General features: G+C 48.1%; 1 protein-coding gene across 1 annotated transcript; it reads right to left on the bottom strand.

Moving 5' to 3' along the window:
• Window positions 1-19,865: 19,865 nt before the first annotated feature.
• LOC136118059 (serpin A3-8-like) lies at window positions 19,866-26,401 on the bottom strand. The gene is given in 6 exon segments (XM_065871190.1): window positions 19,866-20,049; window positions 20,459-20,465; window positions 21,086-21,246; window positions 23,815-23,953; window positions 23,956-24,087; window positions 25,750-26,401. Coding segments are annotated over 6 exon segments (1,275 nt in total).
• Between the last annotated feature and the right edge of the window lie 621 nt (window positions 26,402-27,022).

The following is a 27,022-nucleotide window of genomic DNA, read 5'->3' as shown; positions in this document are numbered from 1 at the left end:
ACCTCCTGAACTCAGGGGACCGACAGAGACAAGACCATGTCTTGTAAAGCATGTCAATAATTTTCTTTCTTTTCCAGCTTTATTGAGATGTTATGGACCTGTAACATTGTGTACGTTTACTGTGTACAAAGCAGTGACTTCATACACTTATATCTTATGAATAAGGTCACTTAATACTTCCATCTCCCTACATAATTATCATTTTTGTGTGTGGTCAGTATATTTAAGAGCTACTCTCTCAGCAACTTTCAAGTATAAATACAATATTGTTAACTGTGGTTACCATGCTGTACACTAGATCCCCAAATTTACTCAGCTTCCAACTGGAAGTTTCTACCGTTTGACTAACATCTCCTCATTTCACCACTCCTCAGCTTTTTGCAACCAACATTCTACTCTCTGCTTCTATGAGTTTGTTTCTTTTATTTCATATATAAGTGATATCCTACAGTATTTGTCTCTTTCTGTCTGACTTATTTTACCTGGCGTAATGCTGTCAAGTTCCACCCATGATGTAGCAAATGTCAAGATTTCCTTCTTTTTCTTATGACTGAATAATGCTCATCTATATCTATATCTCTATCTCTATCCATCCATCCATCCATCCAAGCATCTATCCATCCATGTATGTACCATTTCCTTTATCCATTCACACTTAAACAGATACTTAGGTTGTTTCCATAACTTGGTTATTGTGAATAATACTGAAATCAACATGGGAACGCAGATATCTTTATGAGGTAGTGATGTCATTTCCTCTGGATATATATCCAGAAGTAGAAGTTCTGGATCATTGTGGAAAATCTATTTTTAATTTTTTGAGGAATCTCTGCAATGTTTTCTATGGTGGCTCTTCTGGTTTATATCCCACTAACAGTATACAAGTGTTCCCATTTCTCCACAGCCTGGACAACACTCGTTAATCTGTTTTCTTTTTCATTATAGCCATTCTAACAGGTATGAAGTGACACTTCATTGTGGTTTTGATTTGTATTTTCCTGATGATTAGTGATGTTGAACCTCTCTTCATGTACCTGTTGCCCTTTTGTACGTCTTCTGTAGAAAAATGTCTATTCAGGTCTGCCCTTTTAAAAATCAGATTATTTACTTTATTGTTATTAAGTTTTGTGGATTCATTATATATTTTGGATATTAACTCCTTATCAGATAGATGATAGGAGTTAATATCCAAAATAAACAACCTAACTTTACACCTAAGGAACTAGAAAAAGAATACACTAAGCCAAAGTTAACAGAAAGGAGAAAACAAAGAGCAGAAAAAAATGAAACAGAGACCAGAAAAACAACAGAAAAGATCAATGAAACTAAGAGCTGCTTCTTTGAAAAGATGAACAAAATTGACAAAACTTTAGCTAGTCTAAGGAAAAAAAGAGAGCAGACTTAAATAAATAAAACCAGAATTGAAAGACAGACTTTACAACTGATACTACAGAAACACAAAGGATTATAAGAGACTAGTATAAACAAGTATATGCCAACATTTTGGATAACCCAGAAGAAATGGATACATTCCTAGAAACATACAATCTACCAAGACTGAATGATGAAGAAGTAGAAAATCTGAATTGATCAATATAGTTATGGAAATTGAAGCAATGATCAAAAATCTCCCAACAAAGCAAAGCCCAGGACCAGATGGTTTCAGTAACAAATTCTACCAAACGTTCAAAGAAGAATTAACACCGATCCTTCTCAAACTCTTCCAAAAAGCTCACTCTTGCTGCCACTGGGAGTGTGCACAGGAAACTGGCCGTGGGGTATGAGTGGGGCATGCAGAGCACTGCGGGTACCTTGTAGACAAGCTGGGGGGATTCATGGGTAAGGCTTACCAGTGGCTTGTGGGCATCCTGATGGAGTCTGTGATGCAGTTTGTAGCCTACACAACCCTGTGATATGTTCCAAGCCCTGCTTGCTGTTATTCCAACCCCTCACTGCCCCCAGGTGGTACAGCTCAGGACTCAGTACTCTGGATGACACAAGAGAGAAATGGGCTTCTTTGGCAGCATTCCACAGGGGTGGGGAAGGTAGACAATCACTCACATGCTCTTACTTTCCCCAGTGGGAGAAACCACAGGCTGAGAAGGGATCTCTGGGCATCAAGCTGTGCTGTCTTGGGAGAGCAGTGACGGATAAGTCAAACTGTTCCTCATACTCTCTAGGGGGCATCCAAACTTAGAATTTGTTTCTGTTCCAGGGTGAACCGGAACTTCTCCACCAGACTCACGGACATTCACAAGGCTCTCTTGTCTGTGGGTAATATTCTAAGTCAGTGTTCTCCAAGGGATCCCAGACCACAGTCAAGAGGGACTGAAGCCAGTTGACAGGTCACTTCAGGGTCCACAGCTGGGACTGAGGTCTGAATGAATATTACCTGACACAAAGGAGGGCAAGATTCCTCCCAGGTCCCTTGTGTATGGTGCTGGATCCCACAGCCTGATGGATGCCAAATTATTGTTGTTGCAGGCTGGGGGTACAATCAGGGGCTGTTTATTTGGTCATCTTCTTGGCATCACCCACCATGATGTTAGATTATTCAAAGAGGTGGGTAACGGTGAAATATTACAAACAGGTAATGTATTGATGCGATTACCCTTTGGAAAGATCAGCCTGGCTGAGGAGGGGAAGATGGATGGGGGGTAGGGTGTGGGTTGGATAAGAAGAGGAGAAACAGAAAGACCAGCTTTTCTAGTCTGAGCCAAGGAATTGGGAAGATGGGTAGAGAAAAGGAGACAAATTGGAGAAATGTTAACATATATAATCGACAGAAATTAGTGGTTGGTTGTGAAGAGGACAGGCAGAAATCAAAGATGACCCCCAGGTTGCTGGGCTGGAGGCTTGGGAAACTGGAATTCCCACATTGTCCTGTGAGTTAAGGATTACAAAGTGAATAACATTTTTTGCAGGAAGATGATAAGCTTTGATTTGGACATGTGAAGTTTAAGATGACTGTAGGTTGTATAAGAAGAGAAGTCCAATACATCATGGGCTCTGTGGATCTGAAGTTCAGTAGGAAAAAAAATTTTTTAACATCTTTATGGGAGTATAATTGTTTTACAATGGTGTGTTAGTTTCTGCTGTATAACAAAGTGAATCAGCTATACATATACATGTATCCCCATATCTCCTCCCTCTTGCATCTCCCTCCCACCCTCCCTATCCCACCCTTATAGGTGGACACAAATCACCAAGCTGATATCCCTCTGCTATGCATCTGCTTCCCACTAGCTATCTATTTTACATTTGGTAGCATACATATGTCCATGCTACTCTCTCACTTTGTCCCAGCTTACCCTTCTCCCTCCTCCTGTCCTCAAGTCCATTCTCTATGTCTGCATCGTTATCCGTGTCCTGCCCCTAGGTTCTTCAGAAGCATTTTTTTTTTTTAGATTCCATATATATGTGTTAGCATATGGTATTTTTCTCTTCCTGACTTACTTCACTCTGTATGACAGACTCTAGGTCCATCCGCCTCACTACAAATAACTAAATTCTGCTTCCTTTTATGGCTGAGTAATATTCCATTGTATATATGTGCCACAACTTCTTTATCCATTCATCTGTCGATGGACACTTAGGTTGCTTCCATGTCCTGGCTATTGTAAATAGAGCTGCAATGAACATCGTGGTACATGACTTTTTGAATTATGGTTTTCTCAGGGTATATGCCCAGTAGTGGGGTTGCTGGGTCGTATGGCAGGTTTTTTTTTTGGTTTTTTAAGGAACCTCCATACTGTTCTCCATAGTGGCTGTATCAATTTACATTCCCACCAACAGTGCAAGTGGGCTCCCTTTTATCCTCATCCTCTCCAGCATTTAATGTTTGTAGATTCTTTGATGATGGCCATTCTGACCGGTGTGAGGGGATACCTCATTGTAGTTTTGATTTGTATTTTCTAATGATTAGTGATGTTGAGCATCCTTTCATGTGTTTGTTGGCAATCTGTGTATCTTCTCTGGAGAAATGTCTATCTAGGTCTTCTGCCCATTTTTGGATTGAGTTGTTTGTTTTATTGGTATTGGACTGCATGAGCTGCTTGTATATTTTGGAGATTAATCCTTTGTCAGTTGCTTCGTTTGCAAACATTTTCTCCCATTCTGAGCGTTGCCTTTTCATTTTGTTTATTGTTTCCTTTGCTGTGTAAAAGCTTTTAAGTTTCCTTAGGTCCCATTAGTTTATTTTTGTTTTTATTTCCATTTCTCCAGGATGTGGGTCAAAAAGGATCTTGCTGTGATTTATGTCATAGAGTGTTCTGCCTATATTTTCCTCTAAGAGTTTGATAGTGTCTGGCCTTACATTTAGGTCTTTAATCCATTTTGAGTTTATTTTTGTGGATGGTGTTAGGGAGTGTTCTAATTTCATTCTTTTACATGTGGCTGTCCTGTATTCCCAGCTCCACTTACTGAAGAGGCTGTCTTTTCTCCATTGTACATTCTTGCCACCTTTATCAAAGAAAAGGTGACCATATGTGTGTGGATTTCTCTCTGGGCTTTCTATCCTGTTCCATTGATCTATATTTCTGTTTTTGTGCCAGTATCATACTGTCTCAATTACTGTAGATTTGTAATATAGTCTGAAGTCGGGGAGCCTGATACCTCCAGCTACGTTTTTCTTTCTCAACATTGTTTGGTTATTCAGGGTCTTTTGTGTTTCCATACAAATTGTGAAATTTCGTGTTCTAGTTCTGTGAAGAATGCCATTGGTAGTTTGATAGGGATTGCATTGAATCTGTAGATTGCTTTAGGTAGTATAGTCATTTTCACAATGTTGGTTCTTCCAATCCAATAACATGGTATATCTCTCTATCTGTTTGTCATCTTTAATTTCTTTCATCAGTGTCTTATAGTTTTCTGCATACAGGTCTTTTGTCTCCTTAGGAAGGTTTATGCCTAGGTATTTTATTCTTTCTGTTGCAATGGTATATGTGAGTGTTTCATTAATTTCTCTTTCATATTTTTCATCAGTAGTGTATAGGAATGCAAGAGATTTCTGTGCATTAATTTTGTATCCTGATACACTAACAAATTCACTGATTAGCTCTAGAAATTTTCTGGTAGCATCTTTAGGATTCTCTATGTATAGTATCATGTCATCTGCAAACAGTGAGAGTTTTACTTCTTCTTTTCCAATTTGGATTCCTTTTATTTCTTTTTCTTCTCTGATTGCTGTGGCTAAAACTTCCAAAGCTATGTTGAAAAATAGTGGTGAGAGTGGGCAACCTTGTCTTGTTCCTGATCTTAGTGGAAATGGTTTCAGTTTTTCACCATTGACAACAATGTTGACTGTGGGTTTGTCCTATATGGCCTTTATTATGTTGAGGTCAGTTCCCTCTATGCCTACTTTCTGGACAGTTTTTATGATAAATCGGTGTTGAATTTTGTCAAAAGGTTTTCTGTATCTATTGAGATCATCATATGGTTTTTCTCCTTCAATTTGTTAATATGATGTATCACATGGATTGATTTGCATATATTGAAGAATCCTTGCATTCTTGGGGTAAACCCCACTTGATCATGGTGTTTGATCATTAATGTGCTGTTGGATTCTGTTTGCTAGTATTTTGTTGAGGATTTTTGCATCTATGTTCATCAGTGATATTGGCCTGTAGTTTTCTATTTTTGTGACATCTTTGTCTGGTTTTAGAATCAGAGTGATGGTGGCCTTGTAGAATGAGTTTGGGAGTGTTCCTCCTTCTGCTATATTTTGGAAGAGTTTGAGAAGGATAGGTGTTAGCTCTTCTTTAAATGTTTGATAGAATTCGCCTGTGAATCCATCTGGTCCTGGACTTTTGTTTGTTGGAAGATTTTTAATCAAAGTTTCAATTTCAATGCTTGTGATTTGTCTGTTTATGTATTCTATTTCTTCCTGGTTCAGTCTTGGAAGGTTATACCTTTCTAAGAATTTGTCCATTTCTTCCAGGTTGTCCATTTTATTGGCATATAGTTGCTTGTTGTAATCTCTCATGATCCTTTGTATTTCTGGAGTGTCATTTGTTACATCTCCTTTTTCATTTCTAATTCTATTAATTTGTGTCTTGTCCCTTTTTCCTTGATGATTCTGGCTAATGGTTTATCAATTTTGTTTATCTTCTCAAAGAACCAGCTTTTAGTTTTATTGATCTTTGCTATCGTTTCCTTCATTTCTTTTTCATTTATTTCTGATCTGATCTTTATGTTTTCTTTCCTTCTGCTAATTTTGGGATTCTTTTGTTCTTCTTTCTCTAATTTCTTTAGGTGTAAGGTTAGGTTGTTTATTTGAGATGTTTCTTGTTTCTTGAGGTAGGACTGTATTACTATAAACTTTCCTCTTAGAACAGCTATTGCTGCATCCTATAGGTTTGGGGTCGTCATGTTTTCATTGTAATTTGTATTTAGGTATTTTTTGATTTCCTCTTTGATTTCTTCAGTGATATCTTGGTTATTTAGTAGTGTATTGTTTAGCCTCCATGTGTTTCTGTTTTTACAGATTTTTCCCTGTAATTGATATCTAGTCTCATAGCATTGTGGTCGCAAATGTTACTTGATATGATTTCAATTTTCTTAAATTTACCAAGGTTTGATTTATGACCCAAGATATCATCTATCCTGGAGAATATTCCATGAGCACTTGAGAAGAAAGTGTATTCTTTCGTTTTTGGATGTAATGTCCTAAAAATAGCAACCAAGTCTATCTTGCTTCATGTATCATTTAAAGTTGTGTTTCCTTATTCATTTTCATTTTTGATGATCTGTCCATTGGTGAAAGTGGAGTGTTAAAATCCCGTATTACGTTTGTGTTACTGTCGATTTCCCCTTTTATGGCTGTTAGCAGTTGCTTTATGTGTTGATGTGCTCCTGTGTTGGGTTCATAAATATTTACAATTGTTATATCTTCTTCTTGGATTGATCCCTTGATCATTATGTAGTGTCTGTCTTTGCCTCTTGTAATAGTCTTAATTTTAAAGTCTATTTTGTCTGATATAAGAATTGTTACTGCAGCTTTCTTTTGATTTCCATTTGCATGGAATATCTTTTACCATCCCCTCATTTTCCGTCTGTATGTGTCCCTAGGTCTGAAGTGAGTGTCTTGTAGGCAGCATATATATGGCTCTTGTTTTTGTATCCATTCGACCAGTCTATGTCTTTTGGTTGGAGCGTTTAATCCATTTACATTTAAGGTAATTATCGATATGTATGTTCCTATTACCATTTTCTTAATTGTTTTGGGTTTGTTATAGTAGGTCTTTCCCTTCTCTTGTGTTTCCTGCCTAGAGAAGTTCCTTTAGCATTTGTTGTAAAGATGGTTTGGTGGTGCTGAATTCTCTTAACTTTTGCTTGTCTGTAAAGGTTTTAACTTCTCTGTCAAATCTGAATGAGATCCTTGCTGGGCAGATTAATCTTGGTTGTAGGTTTTTCCCTTCCATCACTTTAGATATTTCCTGTCATTCCCTTCTGACTTGCAGAGTTTCTGCTGAACGATCAGCTGCTAACCTTATGGGAGTTCCCTTGTATGTTATTTTTTGTTTTTCCTTTGCTGCTTTTAATATTTTTTCTTTGAATTTAATTTTTGATAGCTTGATTAATATGTATCTTGGCATGTTTCCCCTTGGATTTATCCTGTATGGGACTCTGTGCTTCCTGGACTTGATTGACTATTTCCTTTCCCATATTAGGGAAGTTTTCAACTATAATCACGTCAAGTATTTTCTCAGTCCCTTTTTTTTTTCTCTCTCTTCTTCTTCTGGGACTCCTATAATTCAAATGTTGGTCTGTTTAATGTTGTCCTAGAGGTCTCTGAGACTGTCCTCAATTCTTTTCATTCTTTTTTCTTTATTATGCCCTGTGGTAGTTATTTTCACTATTTTATCTTCCTGGTCACTTATCCGTTCTTCTGCCTCAGTTATTCTGCTATTGATTCCTCCTAACGAATTTTTAATTTCATTTATTGTGTTGTCATCATTGTTTGTTTGCTGTTTTGTTCTTCTGGGTCCTTATTAAACCTTTCTTGTATTTTCTCCATTCTATTTCCAAGAGTTTGGATCATCTTTACTACCATTGCTCTTAATTCTCTTTCAGGTAGACTGCCTACTTCCTCCTCATTTGTTTGTTCTGGTGGGTTTTTACCTTGCTCCTTCATCTGTTGTGTATTTCTCTGTCTTCTCATTTTGCTTATCTTACTGTGTTTGGAGTCTCCTTTTAGCAGCCTGCAGGTTCGTAGTTCCCGTTGTTTTTGATGTCTGCCCCCAGTGGGTAAGGTGGTCCAGTGGGTTGTGTAGGCTTCCTGGTGGAGGGGACTGGTGCCTGTGTTCTGGTGGATGAGGCTGGATCTTGCTTTTCTGGTGGGCAGGACTTCATCCGGTGGTGTGTTTTGAAGCGTCTGTGACCTCATTATTAATTTAGGCAGCGTCTCTGCTAATGGGTGGGGTTGTGTTCCTGTCTTGCTAGTTGTTTGGCGTAGGGTGTCCAGCACTGTAGCTTGCTGGTCGTTGAGTAGAGCTGGATCTTAGCATTGAGATGGAGATCTCTGGGAGAGCTTTCGCGTTTTGGTATTTCGTGGGGCAGGGAGGTCTCTGGTGGACCAATATCCTGAATTCGGGTCTCCCACCTCAGAGGCTCAGGCCTGACACCCAGCTGGAGCACCAAGACCCCATCAGCCACATGGCTCAGAAGAAAAGTGAGACAAAATAAACAAACAAAATAAAATAAAATAAAGTTATTAAAATAAAAATTATAAATTAAAAAAATTAAAATGTAATAAAAAATTTTAAAATAGAAAGGAGAGAACAACCAAACCAAAAAACAAATCCACCAATGATAACAAGTGCTAAAAACTATACAAAAATAAATAAATAAATAAGGACAGAAAGAACCCTAGGACAAATGGTAAAAGCTATACAGACAGAATCACACAAAGAAGGATACACGTACACACTCACAAAAAGAGAAAAAGGATAAAAATATATATATATAGAAAAAAAGAAAAAAAAGGAAGAGAGCAACCAAATCAATAAACAAATCTATCAATGATAATAAACTCTAAATACTAAACTAAGGTAAACGTAAAACCAGAAACAGATTAGATGCAGAAAGCAAACCCCAAGTCTATAGCTGCTCCCAATGTCCACCGCCTCAACTTGGGATGATTCGTTGTCTGTTCAGCCATTCCACAGATGCAGGTACATCAAGTTGACTGTGGAGAGTTGATCCACTGCTCCTGAGGCCGCTGGGAGAAATTTCCCTTTCTCTTCTTTGTTCGCACAGCTCCTGGGGTTCAGCTTTGTATTTGGACCCGACTCTGTGTGTAGGTCACCTGAGGACATCTGTTCTTGCTCAGACAAGATGGGGTTAAAGGAGCAGCTGATTCGGGGGCTCTGGCTCACTCAGGCCGGGGGGAGGGAGGGGCACGGATGCGGGGAAAGCCTGCGGCGGCAGAGGCCAGCAGGACGTTGCACCAACCTGAGGCGCGCCGTGCGTTCTCCCGGGGAAGTTGTCCCTGGATCCCGGGACCCTGGCAGTGGCGGGCTGCACAGGCTCCGGGAGAGGAGGTGTGGATAGTGACCTGTGCTCACACACAGGCTTCTTGGTGGCGGCAGCAGCAGCCTTAGCGTCCCATACCCGTCTCTGGGGTCCACGCTGATAGCTGTGGCTCGCGCCCATCTCTGGAGTTCGTTTAAACGGTGCTCTGAATCCCCTCTGCTCATGCACCCGGAAGCAATGGTCTCCTGTCTCTCCGGACTCCCTCCCAGCTAGCTGTGGTGCACTAACCCCCTGCAGGCTGTGTTCACGGCGCCAACCCCAGTCCTTTCCCTGGGATCCTACTGAAGCCTGAGCCTCAGCTCCCAGCCCTGCCTGCCCCGGCGGGTGAGCAGACAAGCCTCTCGGCCTGGTGAGTGCCGGTCGGCACCAATCCTCTATGCGGGAATCTCTCCGCTTTGCCCTCCGCGCCCCTGTTGCTGCGCTCTCCTCTGTGGCTCCGAAGCTTCCCCCCTGCCACTCCTCATCTCTGCCAGTGAAGGGGCTTCTAGTGTGTGGAAACCTTTCCTCCTTCACAGCTCCCTCCCTCCCAGAGGTGCAGGTCCCACCCCTATTCTTCTGTCTGTTTTTTCTTTTGCCCTACCCAGGTACATGGGGAATTTCTTGCCTTTTGGGAAGTCTGAGGTCTTCTGCCAGCATTCAGTAGGTGTTCTGTAGGAGTTGTTCCACATGTGGATGTATTTTTGATGTATTTGTGGAGAGGAAGGTGATCTCCACATCTTACTCCTCTGCCATCTTGAAGGTCCCCCACTCAGTAGGACAATTTGAGCTGGAGAGGTGGATTTCATTGTGCGTTGGTGGTTGAGTGAGACCATGAGGTGAGACAGGTATCTTAGACATCATGGATGACGCTGAGAGCCTGGAGCCAAACTTAGCCAAAATCCAACATGTAAGGGAATTCGAGGACCACAAGAAGCCCTCTGAAGAGACAGCAAAGCAGTAGGAAGAGGAAAGGTGTGGTCTTTTGACGGCCAAAGGAAGATGTGGTCACAGCACGGGACAAGGCTAAGCAGGCAAGGAGGAGAAGGATGAATCACGTCCCTTGGGGACGATCCACCAGTGATCCATTGGTGTCCTTGGCAAGAACAATCACAGTGGATGGTGAAAGCAGGAACTGGTGGTAGGGGTGGGCAGATGAAGGGTCAGTGAGGGGAGTCCACCATGTCAACCTTGCTCCATAGCAATTTGACATCAGAGGCAGGAAATTGGAGAAAGGAGACCTTGAGAATCAATTAGGACACAGTGAGGATTTTCATTCCAGTTTTTAAAAAGTGAGAGACTTGAGCATGTTCAAATAATAAAAGTCACAAAGAAAAAGAAGTTGAAGATAACAGATAGAAGAAATTAATCAGAGATGGTGAGATGGGGATGGAAGGGATGCTGAGCACAAGAGGGGGCGCCCTTTGACCAGAAGCGTGGCACATATCCCACCCTAGAGAGAGGACAAGAGGATGAGAGTATGGCTCTAAGCATGTGGTCAGAAGGTGAGGGAGCTTGTCTCAGATGACTCCTATTTTCCCTGTGCTGCAGAGAGATGTTATCTACTGGATCCATCTTGGGGAAGCAAAAGGATCAGAAGTCTAGGACAGGGGAGACAAGAAGACATTGGGAAACCTCAAAGTTCTAGCAGGCATGAGTGGGGTCCCTAGGGGACTGGAGGACAGGTCACTGACCTGTGTAGGGGTGTGGTTTCCAGGTATCTCCACAGTCCAGACATAGACAAAAAGAGGGCAGACTGCTGGATGATATGGTAGTCAAAGATCCCCCCTAGGTACAGGGATGGAGGAAACATGAGTGGCCAGCACAAAGGAAAAATGACTCTATTGAAAATAATGACCAGGGAGTTGTTCAAATTATGGGATTTTTATGTTTCAGGCTGAGGAAATCAGGAGTGATGACAGGAGAGGCTGATGGGGAAAGATAGAGGTATCTGGAAACAAGATGGTACCTCGAGTTTGAATAGGCTAGCATACCTTGAGTTTGAACACGCAGGGTGATTTGTATATTGCTGTATTCCTTCCTGCCATGCAGTTATCTCTGGTGACTTTGGAGTCAGCAGGCTTCAGCAGGCTTGGCTTGACACTTAATGGTAACACAGCCTTGGCCAAATTACCTGACATTGGGGTTTCCCTGGTGGCGCAGTGGTTGAGAGTCCGCCTGCCGATGCAGGGGACACGGGTTCGTGCCCCGGTCCGGGAAGATCTCATATGCCACGCAGCGGCTGGGCCCATGAGCCACGGCCACTGAGCCTGCCCATCTGGAGCCTGTGCTCCGCAGCGGGAGAGGCCACAACAGTGAGGAGGGGCCCGTGTACCGCAAAAAAAAAAAAAAAAGTTACCTGACATTGTTAACTACCTCGGCACTTAAACGACCAGAGAGCATCTTCTCTAAATGACCATTAGTTACAACTACTATAATACTACTGTTACCATATGTCAAAGGCTGGGTTCCACAGCCCCACTGCACTGCCCACCCTCCAGGCCACACCAGACACCTGCTCTGATATCTAAGTGTGTGAACTTCTACTGGCCCCATGGTGCTGCATGAGGGCTGGAGTTGAGATGGCTGAGGAAGCACACTGAAGCAGTTGCCACCATGGGTATCAAGATTCACTCCTCTGCAAGGAGGACTTAATCGACCATTGTGCATTTCAAGAGCCCCATCCATTGCCCAGACGTCCAGAGCATCCTCTTTCTGGGCAGAGTTGTCAATCCTAATAAGCAATGAAAGTGAAATCACAATTTGCAAAGAAAACTGTACCAGGACTCGCAAAACAGATATGCCATACCCAACAGGTACTCTCTAAGTCCAGAATTCATTAACAGCAGCTTGTTCAGACCCATGTGTCCCAAGATAAGCCCACAGCAAGCTGTTTTAAGAGTGACGCCGCACAGACTCACGGGCTATAAAGATAAGAGCCTTGACTTCTCATCTAGTTTATAAAATCTGATCACACTTTCTAACTATCACGCTAAAGCCACTGTGAACTGAGTCCAGCCAATGAAATCTTTTATTTCTCCTAACTTCCCTGTTTGAAACATTACTGAGATGTTGTCAAAGTGATCGTCCCTACCACTCAGCAAGTTTAACTAAGCCCAGATCTGTGTGATCCATGGGGTGCCTTGGTGGTCTATGTGAGGTACTGCAACATTAAGAAAGTCTAGAATTCCCTGCAGAGGAGGGAGTTGCCCAGCTAAGGTGCAGAGAACAGGAGAGTCAGGACATCAGGGCTCCAAGCCCAGCTGAGTTCTGGAATGCTAAGTGATCCTGGGAGCTGCTTTGTGCTCCCTGAACCTCCGTCATCTGTGTGTGAAGCTCTATAAAAACATGGCAGCTAGTAAAATGGTTAACGTTGAGTCCTCTTGGCTGCAATCCACCCACTTCCTTGGACCCAGTGCTTTCTTTGCACGATTCAACACGACTCTGCCTAAATGGAACAGAACATAGTCAGGAGACAATCGTAGGAATTAAGGAGAAGAGGGTAGTAGACCGACAGGGGATATAGATGTGAAGGTAGAGAAAAAGGGACATTTTGAGACACAGTTAGGAGGTTCCGTGGATTGGACTGAGTAATCAAGTATTCATGAAGAAATAAGGACAGTCTGTAGTAAAGGTGACATTCAGGTTGCCAGCTTAGGAGCTAAAGAAACTGGAGGGAGCCATTTGGAGAGATGGGTAACGTAGGGAGAGGACGGTGATTTGTGAGCAAGAGGCTGAGCTCCCATATAGACCTGAGATGCCTGGCTGGCATCCGCGACGAAAAGAACAGTGAGCATTTGCTTCTACAGATCTGGCATTCAGCAAGGAAATCTGAGCAGGGCCTGGAAATCTGCTAATGCAGAGGAGAGACGAGACTTCCTGGTGAGAGCGTGTAGAGAGGGGAGCCTGGGACCCCGTCATCAGAAATGACCACACTTAGGGGACAAGGAAAAGGAAGAGAGGGCACCCAAAGAGACAGAGAAGGACTAGGAAGAGGGGACACGTGGGGAGAGAGGAAAGGACAGTGTCCACAGGATAGGCTGGACCTACCAACTGGGGTCTTCGGCGGCTCACAGGAGCAATGGCAGTTGAGACATGCGGGGAGGAAGCAGATTGTAGAGTTTCGAAGAGAATCAGTGGTGCACAGGGGTACAGCAAGGGGAGACATTTCTTTCTAGCAATTTGTCATCAAAGACAAAGAGAAACAAGGGGGAGCTGGAGGGGAAAAGAGAGGAAGACATATATTTTTGAAAACTGAAAGTTGAGTGAAAAGTGAGCACGTTTAAATGCTGCTGATAAGAAGCCTAGAGAAAAAAAATGGTTGACAAGTCATGGAAGGAAGATATTAATCAATAGCTAGTAATCAAGTTGTATCGCACACTGATGGGGCCTTGAGCTGCAGGGGACCTGCAGGAACAACCAGTGGGAGGTTTCCTGTCTCATGGGCAGACAAGCACCTGGAGACCAGAGTCCAAGGGTCCTGGGAGATGCTGGGACGTAGAGGATCCTGGGAAGATCTTGGTCCGCAGAGGCCCCTGGAGGGAGGGCTGACTTAGACTCTCTGACTAGCCAAGCTGAGTCTGCCTGTCCCTGGGGCTGAGCTAGAGCAGGAAAACCAGAGAACTAAGGTCTGTCCCAGGAACCGCCTAGAGGCTCAACACAACCAGTGTAGGGAGAGAGACCACTTGTCCTTCACAATTCTACCTAAAAAAATCTAGTGTGGGGCTTCCCTGGTGGCGCAGTGGTTGAGGGTCCGCCTGCCGATGCAGGGGACATGGGTTCGTGCCCCGGTCTGGGAGGATCCCACATGCTGCGGAGCGGCTGGGCCCGTGAGCCATGGCCGCTGAGCCTGCATGTCCAGAGCCTGTTCTCCACAACGGGAGAGGCCACAATGGTGAGAGGCCCGTGTACCGCAAAAAAATCAAAACAAAACAAACAAACAAAAAAGAAACATTCTGTAGGTCGGATTCCACTCTGTGCCTCTTACAGATACTGCTGGCTGCCAGCAGTCCTTGGCTTGTGTCAGGCGCTCGCAGCAGGTGCACAGGGTACAGGCGCTTCTGTTCAGACAGGCTGTCTGCTAGATGATCCGCTCATCTGGTCATGAATCCGCCCCCCACCAGGCTCTGGGTTCAGTCCTGACTCCACCACCTACCAGCTGCTTGACCTTGGGCAGCTCCCTCACCTTCCCAAGCCTCTGTTTTCTTCTCTGTCAAATGGGGATGTGAAAACAGTGCCTTCCTTCCTCACTGGGCTGTGGTGAGGATGAAAAAAATATTCTGTAGATCAGGAGAAGAATTTGAAAAAGAATAGATACATGTATATGTATAACTGAATCACTTTATTGTACACCTGAAACTAAAACATTGTTAATCAATTGTACTCCAATATAAAATAAAGAGTTTAAATAAATAATTTTAAAAAAAGAGGTCATGACCCTGAAGCATTTGCACAGTGCCTGGCACAGAGCAGACACTCCGAGAATTAGTAATATCACTTATTACTATTACTTTTGTCATTGTTGTTGTCCTTTCCTGCCCCTGTTTCCAGACCAAGGAGCCCCGAGGATGGAGATCCGTCGGTGGTGGCTGCCGATCACCGTGTTCATGGCTGTGGCTCACTGTCTGGCCCTGGTTAACCAAGAAGATTCTGATCTCACCAACTCCAGCCCCCAGGACAGCCTTGGACTGCCCCAAAATCTCTGAGAGCAATGTAGGCTTTGCCTTCAGCCTCTACAGACATGTGGCTTTGGGTGCCTCTGGACAGAACACTCCCTTCTCCCCAGTAACCATCTCTTTGGTCTTGGACGTGTTCTTCCTTGGGGCCCCAACACCCAGCAGAACCCACCTCTTGGAGGGCCTGGTTCAACCTCAACGTGGGGTCCGAGGCCCAGATCCAGGAGGGCTTCCAGGATCTGCTGTTCAGATACCCTGACCGTAGGCCGGTGCACATTTAACGGCCCGGGCCCCTGGAGGCCACAGAGTAACAGGTGGAGGCCCAGAAAAGCATCCACAAGCATGCAGAGACAGATCCAGGGGAAGTTCGAGGCCTGCGTGGAAGAGCTCGGGATGACACTACAGCAGTCCTGGAGAATCACGTGCTCCTCAGAGGTGAGAGAACATATATCCAATGTGGAATCTCCATCTTGGAATCAGGGCTGTAATACATCACAACCCTACTTTCCACAGCATCTGAGAAGCCTCCCTTGCTGACTTAGACATAGGAGGCAATAATTTTCTGCCCACTGAATGCTTGATGTATCTGCTTGTACACCTCCAGTGATGGGGAGCTCATCATCTGTCCCATTTTATTGCTACTTGTTGAGTTTCTTTCAAAGAAGTATTTTGCACCTTCAGTGTGCAAACTGCCTGGGGAGATTGTTTAAAATCCTGCACTTACCCCAGGAGACTCTGATTTAGGGCAGGGGGAAGTCAGGGACAGTGTATTTAAGCTCTCCTTCCTTCCCCTCTCTGGTGATTCTTCTGCAGGAGGGCTGTGATCGCCACTTGAAGTAACCCTGGAAGCAAGCACTAAATTAAGGGGCATGAGTCCCCTTCCTCTGGCAGGTCCCAGGAGGCACGGGTTAGAACAGGAAGAATCCCAAAGCCTCAAGGTCTTTTATTTCCTCCAAAAGAGCCAAGAGGATTGTATGCTTCCCTCCTTAATCATGCTCTTAATTCAGCATCGAATTCATTCTCCTCACATTTGTACAGTGCTCTGTGGGTCTCAAGTGGTTTTGACAGCCACAGTCTCCCGTTGCGGAGCACAGGCTCCAGACGCGCAGGCTCAGCGGCCGTGGCTCACGGGCCCAGCCGCTCCGCGGCACGTGGGATCTTCTCGGACCGGGGCACGAACCCGTGTCCCTTGCATCGGCAGGCGGACTCTCAACCACTGCGCCACCAGGGAAGCCCGACAGATTATTTCTTAAAGAAGAAAAGTTATTTCCTGAGCCAGTAAGGCATTACTCAGATACACATCTATGAACACTTGTCGTGTGTCATATGTGTTTACACATGCACACACAATCGAAATATGAAGGCTTTATTATCATGACCAGGCATGGGACATTATTAACTTCTATTGAATTTTCTTCACATCCCAACAAGGTAGACTGTTGTGTCCATTAAGAGATAAGAAAACCGAGGCACAAAGATTAGGTAACTTGCCCCAGATCTGAAAGCCTGGCAGAGCCTCACCTTCAGATCCACACCTACCTTCAGAGCAGCTTGTACCACAGTGATACATATTTTCCTCTAAAATTAACCACCTTCCAGAGAGGCTGAGGAGACCACAGAGAGCAGTAGTATTTACATATCATAATACTATTACACTATTGTAAAATATTCATCCCCATTTTACAAACAAGGAGACAGAAGCTCAGGGTGGTCAGGGGCTCAGCGCCCCCAGGGTCACACAGGTAATAAAGGACATCAGGAGTAGGTTATGGAGCCAGGCTTGATGTGCAGAGTGTAGACTCCACATTCCCATGGGCTGCCAAAAGGGTGACCCCCTGCCTGCTCTCAATTCTCTCCAAAGGTGACATTGACATTTGTCTTCACCACGGGGTGTGTTCAATCCCCACATATTTGCAATTTTCCAAAGCAAACCTCTGAAAAAATAACAAAGCTGGAGGCATCCCATTTCCTGATTTCAAACTGTATGACAAAGCTATAGTCATCAAACAGTACGGTACTGGCATAAATATTCACATAGATGAAAGGAACAGAATAAAGAGCCCAGAAGTTGACTCTTGCACATACAGTCAATTAATATTTGACTAGGGATCAAAAAACCAATCAATGGGGAAAAGATATTCTCTTCAAAAAATGGATTTGAGAAACTAGATAATCACATGCAGCGTCCCTGCTGGGTGTGCAGCCCCAGGTTAGGGATGCGGTCAAGTCACCTCTATTAGCTGTCCCTTAGGACTTGGACCACGCTGCAGCTCTGGTGCCTGTCGCCCCACCTCCTGAATCTTTCCTAAGGTCACACAAACGGGCCCAAGGTTACAGGGTCTTAAAACACACAAGCCGACTCCAGCCCAGATCACACCACCCTGAAGACTAAACTCCAGAAAGGCCATCTGCACCCCCTCTCGCTCTCCCTCCCTCCCCCTGCAGCCCAGAGCGGGCCTCCCCTCATTCTGTTCACCCTGCCCTTGCCCCATCCCCTGTGCCTTTAGATCACTGCATCCCATGGACCATTGATCTTTCCCCTACCCCTAAGTCCCCTCCGCTGTCCCCTGGGTACCTCTTCTGTGGTCCTGGGGTGACAGCTTTCCTCCCATGCCCCTCCCTCCTCCCCACTCTGTTCCTTCTCCTCGGTGACCCCTCTGTCGGGTGCCCTTCCCTTCTCACCCCATGGCATTCAGCTTAGGGGACCTCCTCCCCTCAGCGCTCACCTGCCCATCCTGGGGGACGAATCCTCATGCTTCCCTCCAGCCCTGATTCTCTGCTGACCTCCCCTGAGCAGATCCCTTGGCTGCCTCCAGGGAACCACATATCTGGGATCTGAATGTGAGGGTGTCCCCTGCCCTCCTCCCAACATGCTCCTCCTGCTGGGGGTCCTTCCTCAGGGGATGCTCTGCCATCTCCCAGGAGCCAAACCCAGATGCGGGTTATTTGCCCTTCTTCCCCACGTCCACTCACAGAAACATGGGTTCTCTTCACAGCCTTCCACTCATCCCTGCTCTCCTTCTCCATCCTGGGCTTTGGCCCCATTTCCTGCAGCATCCCCTTTAATGTCCAGCCTGCATCCCTATCCTGGCCCTGAATTGCTTCTCTACACAGCAGCTGGAGTCATTTTTCTACTATGCCCATCTGCTCAGAGAGACTCTATGTTTAAATTCCTTTAAAGCTGCCTAGGACTCTATGGAACCTTTCCAGCATCCTTACTGAGCTGCCAGGCCCCCAGTGGTCCAGCGGTTCCATCATGGCCCCATCACCTCTGCAGGCCCTCCGCTTCCTGCTCCGGGTCTGCCCAGCTTCCTTCAGTTTCTTGAAAATGTCTTTCTCCTGCCAAAGACATTCTCCTCTCTGTTTACCCTACCGCATTTTATTCTTCCTCTGATGGCAGCACAAAAAGCACCTCCTCCAGGAATGGCTCGCCGACTTCCCAGGCTGAGTTTGATCCTCTTCTATCAGCCTCCAGAGCCTTGTTTCATCATCCATGTTTTGCATCAGTTCCTAAGTCCCATAAGGGTCACTGCTGTGAAAATCTTTGAGGGCAGATTCATTCTGTGGTTTAGAGTTCCTCTGATCCAGGAGGTTGGGATAACATCCTTCCGGCAATAATTAGTAGCTGTGTGGCCTTGGGGAAAATGACTGAGCCTCTCTGTTCCTCAGTTTCCTCAGCGGTGAAATGGGATGAGTAACAGCAAGTATCTCATGTGATCATTTCAAGGACTAAACGGGTTATTCCAGGTAGAGGTCTGAGCAGGCTGCCTGGCAGAGACATCTCAACCGTTCAGTTGTGGGTGACGTCATCATCTATGCTGGGAGCTGATCTTCCTGGAGATGACACAGCCCCCTATCACATCAGGGGGATGAAGAACCAAGTGCGTTCCTTTTATTGCAGGTGTGTGTTTATTGACCTTTTGCTCCCATACCCCTGTTCTGGCTGCTGAGGGGATCCTCTGTCAGGGAAGTATGTGGAACTCGTCAGGTGTTGGAGTAGCTCGTCTGGGAACCTGGAAGTAGTTGGTCTCCCAGGTTGAGGTGCTGGGGGGCAGCAGGGGAGATCCTGGGGGGAGGCCCAGCTCAGCTGCAGGAGTGAGGGGTCCAGGGGCTGTGCCAGAAGAGGTGAGGGTCGGAGCCCCTGCAATGTCAGCACGAGGGCACATCCAGGGCCCTGGGGGATGGAAGAGTGAACCTGGACCTAGGGCCATAGTGCCCGGAAGTGGGCATCAGGCAGCAGGGGCCCCTCCCAGCCCTGGGCCTGAGGTCCAGTGGGCTTGGTCACAAGCACGAAGCCTGCTCCTGGGCTGGCTGGTGAGGCTGAGACAGAGGGGCCTAGACTCTGGGGCGGGCTGAGCGTGTGTGGGAGGTCGGGGGGTTTGGCCTCGGGGCCCAGGCAGTGGCAGGAGCATGGAGTCAGGCAGATCAGCATGGAGACACACAGAAAAGAGTCCAGTCCAAGGAAGGTGGTTTATTGCTGTTGTAGGGCTCAGAGCCTCCTTCTAACCAGGACACAGACTCCCTGGGCATGTGAAACCCCCAGCAGAGTCACTGTCACCTTCACAAGGGTGAGCAGGTGGGACCAGACAGGGGGATCCTCGGGGCACAGGGACCAGGCTTCCCCCAGGGAGCTGGGCACCCAGCTCCTTAGTGATGGGACCCGCTACTCAGTGGAGAGCTCTAGGCTTGACTGGGGTTGGTGACTTTGCCCAAAAAGATGATGCTCTGGGTGTCTTTACTGAGTGTGGTAAGCATAAAGGGCCTGTTGAAATGCATAGTGATCACTTCTCCAGTTTTGTAGATCAAGTTGCTTCCCATGGCAGCAGCTCCTTCCATGCCCTCCTTGCCCACGTCAAGCACAGCGCTGCGGACCACCGGGGGGACCCCAGAGCATTACCCACCAGAGACGAGGTGGGTGGGAGGTGAGCAGCTGCCCGAGTGCCTCTAAGGGGACTGACACTCATCCACCTTCTGCCGCTGGCCGTCACTGTGCTGGCAACCTGTTCAACTTGTTTGTTTCTCCCAACAAATGTCAGCTGGTTTGCAGTCGTGATGCACAGATGTGCAAAGTGCAGTCAAAGGCTGTGAGTGCTGGGCCCAGGGTCAGAGAGGAAAAGAGCAGGGCTTCCCTGATCTGGATCCCTCTCTGTCTGAGTCCAAAACAGCCCCCATTTTAGGGGAGGGGGCAGCTGTCACAGGCACAGGCAACTGTCCACAGTCCCTCCATGTCGAAGTAGCAGATGAGCGGACACTGCTTTCTGCTCCTCTCCTGCCCTAGCACTCAGTTACTTTGCATAGGAAATGGCTTCCCATCCCTGGGCCCCGCAGGCCCCTTGGCACATGGGCCTCCTTTGCCAGGTCCTTTGGCAGGTGCGGTGCAGGGGAGACTGCAGGGCTGCCCAGCCTCCCCCATTCACTGACTTCTCTGCTTCTAGGATCACAGTACCAGGGGCCCTGGTGTTCCTGTCCTGTGCTCTTAGTACATTTCCATCACGATGGCCCTGTAGCTGTTGTTAGTACCTATTACCTCTTACCTGCTCTGCTAGGCATAGCACATGAGCCAAGAACTACAATGCTCGTTTTAAAGATGAAGGAAGTGAGGGGTACAGGACTTGAATTATTTATCGCATAGGCAGTAAAAGTTGGAGTATGAGACGGGGGTTCACAGCTGATTCCGCCCCAGGCCCTCCCGCTAGATGGGCTTCCATGTCACAGTATGTTGCAGGGAAGGTGGGACCACCCCCAGGATGGTCGTAACCAAGCCCTTCTGCGGAGTCCAGGGAAGGTGACTGAGTAAAGAGAAATACAGTTATTTTACTCATTCAAGTTTCCCCAAAAGTCTGGCTGGCCTTCACCATTCAAGCTCCCATGTGGAGATGAATTGTCCAAAGTTTAAACACCCACCTGGGAAACCATCAGCGCCTCTGCATCTTTAATGCCTGACTGGCCAGCTGCCGGGGGGGGGGGGAAGACTTTCCCCATGCCCATCTGGGGAAGGCAGTATTGCAGATCATAATCGCTGGAGATGGAAAACTTTGGAAGGAGGGGGTGAACTCTTGTTCTAGGAAATGAGAAAAATAAACCTGAACGTCTGCTGGACTCAGAGCCTGCCTTTCTCCCATGTCTCGGCGTGGACTTCCTTGGTTTCCGCTCCAACCACCCACTTCTTGCTGGAAATACGGACTCTTTTCCACATTTTCTTTACCCCTCCTCCTTACTCTCCTTAAACTGTGAATTATGCATTCCCATCGGCAGGAGTCTAAAATGCCAGGCAGTGCACCAGCACCACACCTGGCCCTGCTTCACCCCTGCAAGCCTGTAGGGTGCAGGAAACACCCTAACTCCAGCAGCTGGGAGACTTTGCTGGGGCAGCTGCTCCAAGGGCACCAGGAAGGCTTCCTGCAGGAGGTGGCATGGACCCTGAGTCCCGGAGGAGTGAACGGAGCTGACTGGGTGAAGAGGAGTCCAGGAGGCAGGAGGATGCACTTGCAGGAAAGAGGGAAGAAAGAAGGGCTGCTCCACAGCACAGAGGCAGCCTGAGTGTGGGCAGTGGGGAGGGGAAGGGCCGGGAAGGGGCTTGGGCAGGATGTGGAGGGCTGGGGACTGCATTCAAGGGCCTTGGGGACCTGAATCAACCAATCCAACATGTCTATCTTGTCTTCCCAGTGAGCTCCTTGAGGGCAGGGATGCATCCGCTTCTGAGCAGAGGTGGCAGCAGGTTCTTGGAGCACCAGATGCCTCCTCTCTCTCTGTCTCTATTTCCCTTAAGACTCTTCTCACCGTATCAGCTCTTACAGATGCCAAATACGAGGAGGCTGTGGCTCCCATTAAACGTTGAGTCCCTTGGGAGCAGGGAGGTACCTATTCCTCCTCATAGGCCATCTTTCCTCCCTCCCTCCCTCCCTCCCCCCTCCTTTATCCATTCATTCAACAGTTCCCTAGTGAGCGCCCTCCATGGGCCAGGAGCCTGTAGATGCTGGTTCCCCCAGTGCTTGTAAATCAAAGATGTCTGATGAATATTCTATCCATTTACAACTATTCACTGAGCCCCCGCCCTGTGGTAGCTCTTGGTACTGGAGGAAGGAAAGGGTAGGGAAGGCAGTACATGCAGGGGGAGGGTGGGTCCCGTGTCCTGGAGTCTCCTGGGATCTGCAGTGAGGAGGGGCTGAGAGTCAGGCAGCCCCAAGGCGCCCGGTCCCCTGGACAGGGGTTGGGGAAGGGACTGCAGCCTCAATGTCACGTCTAGGCAGGTCTCTCATTCTTTGCGGTTTATAACGTACTTGCCACACCCGCTGCCCCTAGGATCTGCATAGCTGCCCACAGCCTTCCCTATCTCCCCCGCAGCGGACACTGCGCCCACAAGTGCCTCTCCCTCTGCCGTCCCCCTTGTTATTGGTCTCCGGATTCCACGTCCTGGCCTGTGTGTCTGCGCTCAGTTTATCCAGAGCCCGACCCCTTCCGCCCTTCCTGGTTCCTCCTGGTGCATCCCCAGCGGCTCCCCTGGGTGAGTGCACTGGGCGCCCGGCTGGCCTCCCTGCCTCCATGCTGGTCCTCGGCTGTCTGTCCTCCACTGGATGACCTGGGTGATCCGTTTAAAACATGACTCAGATCGTTCACTCTTTGGCCCAAAACCTTGTGATAAGTCTCTATTTCCCTTAGAGGGGGCGCGTCGAGGGGTCTGCAAGGCTCCAAGTGACCTGGATCCCCCCTGGGGTCCTGACCTCTCCCAACTTTCCCTCTCCCTCCCTCTGCTCTGCTGCTCTGGCCTCACTAACTCTCATCCACACCAGGCTCCCTCCTGTCTAAACAGGTTTTGCACTGGCTGTTCCCTCAGCCAGGAACGCTTTTCCCCACCATATGCACATGGCTCAATCCCTCATCTCAAACATCACCTAAGGGCCACCCTGCTTACAATCACAAGCTACTTGCGGGTCCCATTTTTTTCAAGATTTTACTGTGCTTTACTATCCCCACCTCCCCATTTCTCCCCTCTCAAAGTACCAAATAATTTGCTATATTTATTTCCTGTCTGTGTCCTCCAACTTCAAAGTAAGTGCCATTAGGGCGGGGGATTTACGTTTTATTCGCTGACCTACCCTCAGAGTCTAAGTTAGTCCCTCAGACATAGCTTGATCTTCATTCATTCATTCATCCACGCCCAGATTCGATGATAGTTTTTCCTGTCCTTATCAGTGCTGAATGGCTGAATGGATAAATGAGTGAATTATTGTTTAGCCCGTGCAAAGCTGATGCTCACGTCTATCTCACCTGAGCCCCCAACTGATCCCAGTGCCATCTGCCCCCCTCCACCTGCAAGAGGTGGAGCCACGGAGAGAACAGCGTGAGTGTCCTGGGGTTGTGTGAGGATCCTCACGACTCAGCGCATGTCAGTGTCAGAGGAACCCTCAGCCCCGCCCCCTCTGATGTCACCATCTTAGAGAAGGAACAGCTCAGGCCCAGAGCCACGCAGGCAGCCAAGGGCAAGGTCACCCCTGGATGGGCCCTCCCACCTCTGCCCCCGCCCCTGAACATTACTGAGGCCCGGGGGCTGGGGGTCCGGAGTCCTAGAAGAGGAGGAAGGGCCGAGAAGGCAGGTGGGTCCACGGCTCCGGGTCCTGGGGACAGTCACCTGGGCTGCAGGGAGTCTCTCCACCTCCTCAGCGTCTCTGGGAGCAGCTTGGCCTCCAGGTCGTGCGTTTTGCCCTCGTCAGGGAGGATGAAGGGCGCGCTGCCGTCGCTGGTGTACCTGAGCTCCACCGCGGTGCAGGCAGCTCCTCGTCCCGGAAGTAAGGCGTTTCCAGGCCCCCAGTGGTCATCATGGGCACCTCCACTGTCCTGTTCTCGTTCACGTGGAACTCTGACTTATAAGTATGGCTGGGATCAAAGGGCTTCTTCCACTGGGCTAGAGGTGGAGGGACAGGTGAGGGGTCTGTGGTGCAAGGGTTGCAGGTGTCTCACTCTTCTGCCCTGGTCCCTGAGCGGGGGAGACCCTCCCCACACCAGCAGCCCCCCACGTGCCTCTAGGGATGGCCCTGCTAGGTTTGCACATATACCTGGGCAGGTGGGTAAGCCCTTGTGGATGGGGGTGAGTCCACGGGTCTGGATTGGGAGGGGGGACATGAAACAAAACAGGTTAATTGTGCTACGTGAGAAACCAACAGGAACAGGACAGGGCAAGGGAGAGACGGGGTGAGGCTGGGACTGCGGAGAAATGGGAGCTCCTGGTCCTTAAAGGGAACAGTGTTAGTGACCAGTGGCTAGTCGTTGGCTTTGTTGGTAGAGCACATGTCCCCGCAGCCTTGTGAGCCAGGCTGAAGCAGGAGCCACATGGGTGCTAGGAGGGCAGGGCGGGGTCAGTAGAGGAGAGGGCTGAGGTCTCCCCACCGGAGGATGGAACATTCAGTGATGGGGGCTTCTTGGGGAGATTAGGGCCCTGGGGCTTCATGGAGTATGCATCCACCCCCACTTCATGCTTTGTTTCCACCCCTGCCTGTGTCCCGAGTTAGAGGCAGGAGCAGAGGGAACGCCGGGCTGGCTGGGGTGCCCCTGGTGGGGAGATTTCGGAGGAGAAAATCCTAGGACAGTGCAGGGTTATAAGAGAGGAAAGCACAGGAGACTCGAAGAACAATTGTAGCAGGCCTGGCCTGGATTCCTTTTCCAAAGAAATGCAATTCTGTGCCTTCATTTATAGACGAAAACACAGATCCAGGAAGGGTAGCCCTGGGCTCTGCCAGGAGCCCCCAGCACAGGGCTAACTTGTTTTCCCACAGCTAGTGTCTCCTAGGCACCTGACCACGCCCAGATTCGATGATAGTTTTTCCTGTCCTTATCTATTCTGGGTCTCTATTGCACTACTGGCTCCATATATGAAATCTATCTGCCTTCACTCTGACCCTTATGAATTTCCAGGCTGAGGTTTGCAATATCGAGTTTCTATCAATGGGACTGGGCACTGGTCCAACTAGAATCTGGGAAAATACACTGCCCTGGATATTGTCTTCCCGCGACTTTCCCCAGATGGTGGCCTTGCCATTCCCACCCTCAGGATGATAGAAGCACACAATTGAAGAGCCTTGGGGGGTCCAGGCTGCTCAGAGGCTGTCACACCGTGAAGATGGCTGCCAGCCCCACCTTAAGCCCCGGAGACCAAGACCCTTAGAGGGAGCCCAGGTCAGACACAGCCCACAGTGCGCACAGCAGAGGCCTTCCTGAGTGTGTCCAAAAGCATCTCAACAGGCAGGAACCTGGAGTTCCCGGCCACGCCGGAGAGAGCTGAAAGAACAGCTTCTTCTTTTGGCAAGTCAGAAAAAAGTCTCTCTGCCTCACACAAAGTAGTGGCTCCACTGCACTATGTCCTGTAAAGTGAAGTATAATTTGGATAAAGCTAAAGTAGACAAAGCCTATGGTCGGGGCGGGGCCTTGGTGCCTAAGCTCCCTTAAGCCACGGGGAGCCCCTCCTGTAATGGCTTGCTAACAACACATGTGGCTGAGCCAGAAGAGAAATAGTCCTGGAGCCTCAGAACTAATTTCATTTATCTTCCCAAACCCCAATCTGGCCACCCACATTTAGAGAAGATGTATTTCACCAGCATCATCTCTGTGAGCTTGTCAAGGTCCTTGAACAGCTCCACAATTTTCCCCTGCGTTTTATTCCTCACATAGTCGTTGATAAGCTTCTTGGCAGTGTCGGAATCCCAGAAGTCGGTGGAGAAGGCCTCGGAGGCACACAGCGCCCGGGCATCTTCCCTGAACTTGTCCAGAAGCTTCAGCTGCTCCTGGACGAACACGGCGTTGCCCAAGCTCAGCTGCAGCTGGTCGCTGGGTCGGCCGAGCGTCTGCACGAGGTGCTGGAAGCCCTGGTGGACTTCTGTCTCGGGGGTCTCTGTGAGGTTGAACTTGAGGCCTTCCAAGGTCTCTGTCAGGGTGGGTCCTCGGGCCCCCAGGGACAGGAAGGCCAAGGCCATGGAGACGCTCAGGGGGGAGAAGATGACGTTCTCATTGGAGGTCTTCAAAGCCAACTGCTTGTAGAGGCTGAAGGCGAAGTCGGTGTTGCTGGAGACGAATGTGTGGTCATCCACAGGTGCCCCTTTGTGTTGGTCCTCTGGGGTCACATCCTCCGGGTCAAGCCCGCCCCCTGGGAGGCAGTGGACACTGGAGCAGAGCCCAGCCACCAGGAGCCCCGGAGCCAGGAGGGGGGACATTCCCTCTGCCCTCATCTCTGAAAAGCAAAGCTCCTTTAAGTCTCGGTGTGTCCGATGATGTCCCAACCACCACCCAGTGTCCCCACGTGGTCTCTGTTCTCTCTGCCTCTGCTGCTTTGTGACCTCCCAGTTCTAGGCACCCTCCTGGGCTCCCAACATACATGAGGAGGCTTTGGGCTCCCTCTCACTCTTTGATGCAAGTCTTGTAATTGTTACCGATTTCCCCAATGGAGAAACTGGGCCCAGAGACGGAAAGGGGCTTTTCTAAGGTCACCCAGCAAGGAAGTAGAAGAGCGAGGGCGAGAAGCCTGGGTTGCCTGGCTCCAGTGGGGAGCTGGTGATGGGTGTGAGGTGCTTTCCAGTGAGAACCCATCCCCCTCCTGCTGGGAGAGCAGCCACCGTCAGAGGGGACCAGGCAGCAGGGCCTCCGTTTCCACTATGTCCCCTGTCTGCCCCCCAGGACGGAGTCCTGGACTTAGAGGACACAGCACCTCTCCCGGCCTCTTGATGACAAGTGTGTGACATTAGGGGGGCACTCTCATTGTGGTACCTCGTTGCAGTGAGGGTTCAGTGAGAGAGGCCACCGCAAGCAGCGGGGCCAGCGCTGGAGCCTAAGTGACCCTGATAAGTGTTGCT

This window comes from Phocoena phocoena, chromosome 2 (genome assembly GCF_963924675.1).
Source record: "Phocoena phocoena chromosome 2, mPhoPho1.1, whole genome shotgun sequence".
Taxonomy (NCBI): domain Eukaryota; kingdom Metazoa; phylum Chordata; class Mammalia; order Artiodactyla; family Phocoenidae; genus Phocoena; species Phocoena phocoena.
Note: the sequence above shows the minus strand (reverse complement) of the source record. Positions and strands in the feature narration are given on the sequence as shown.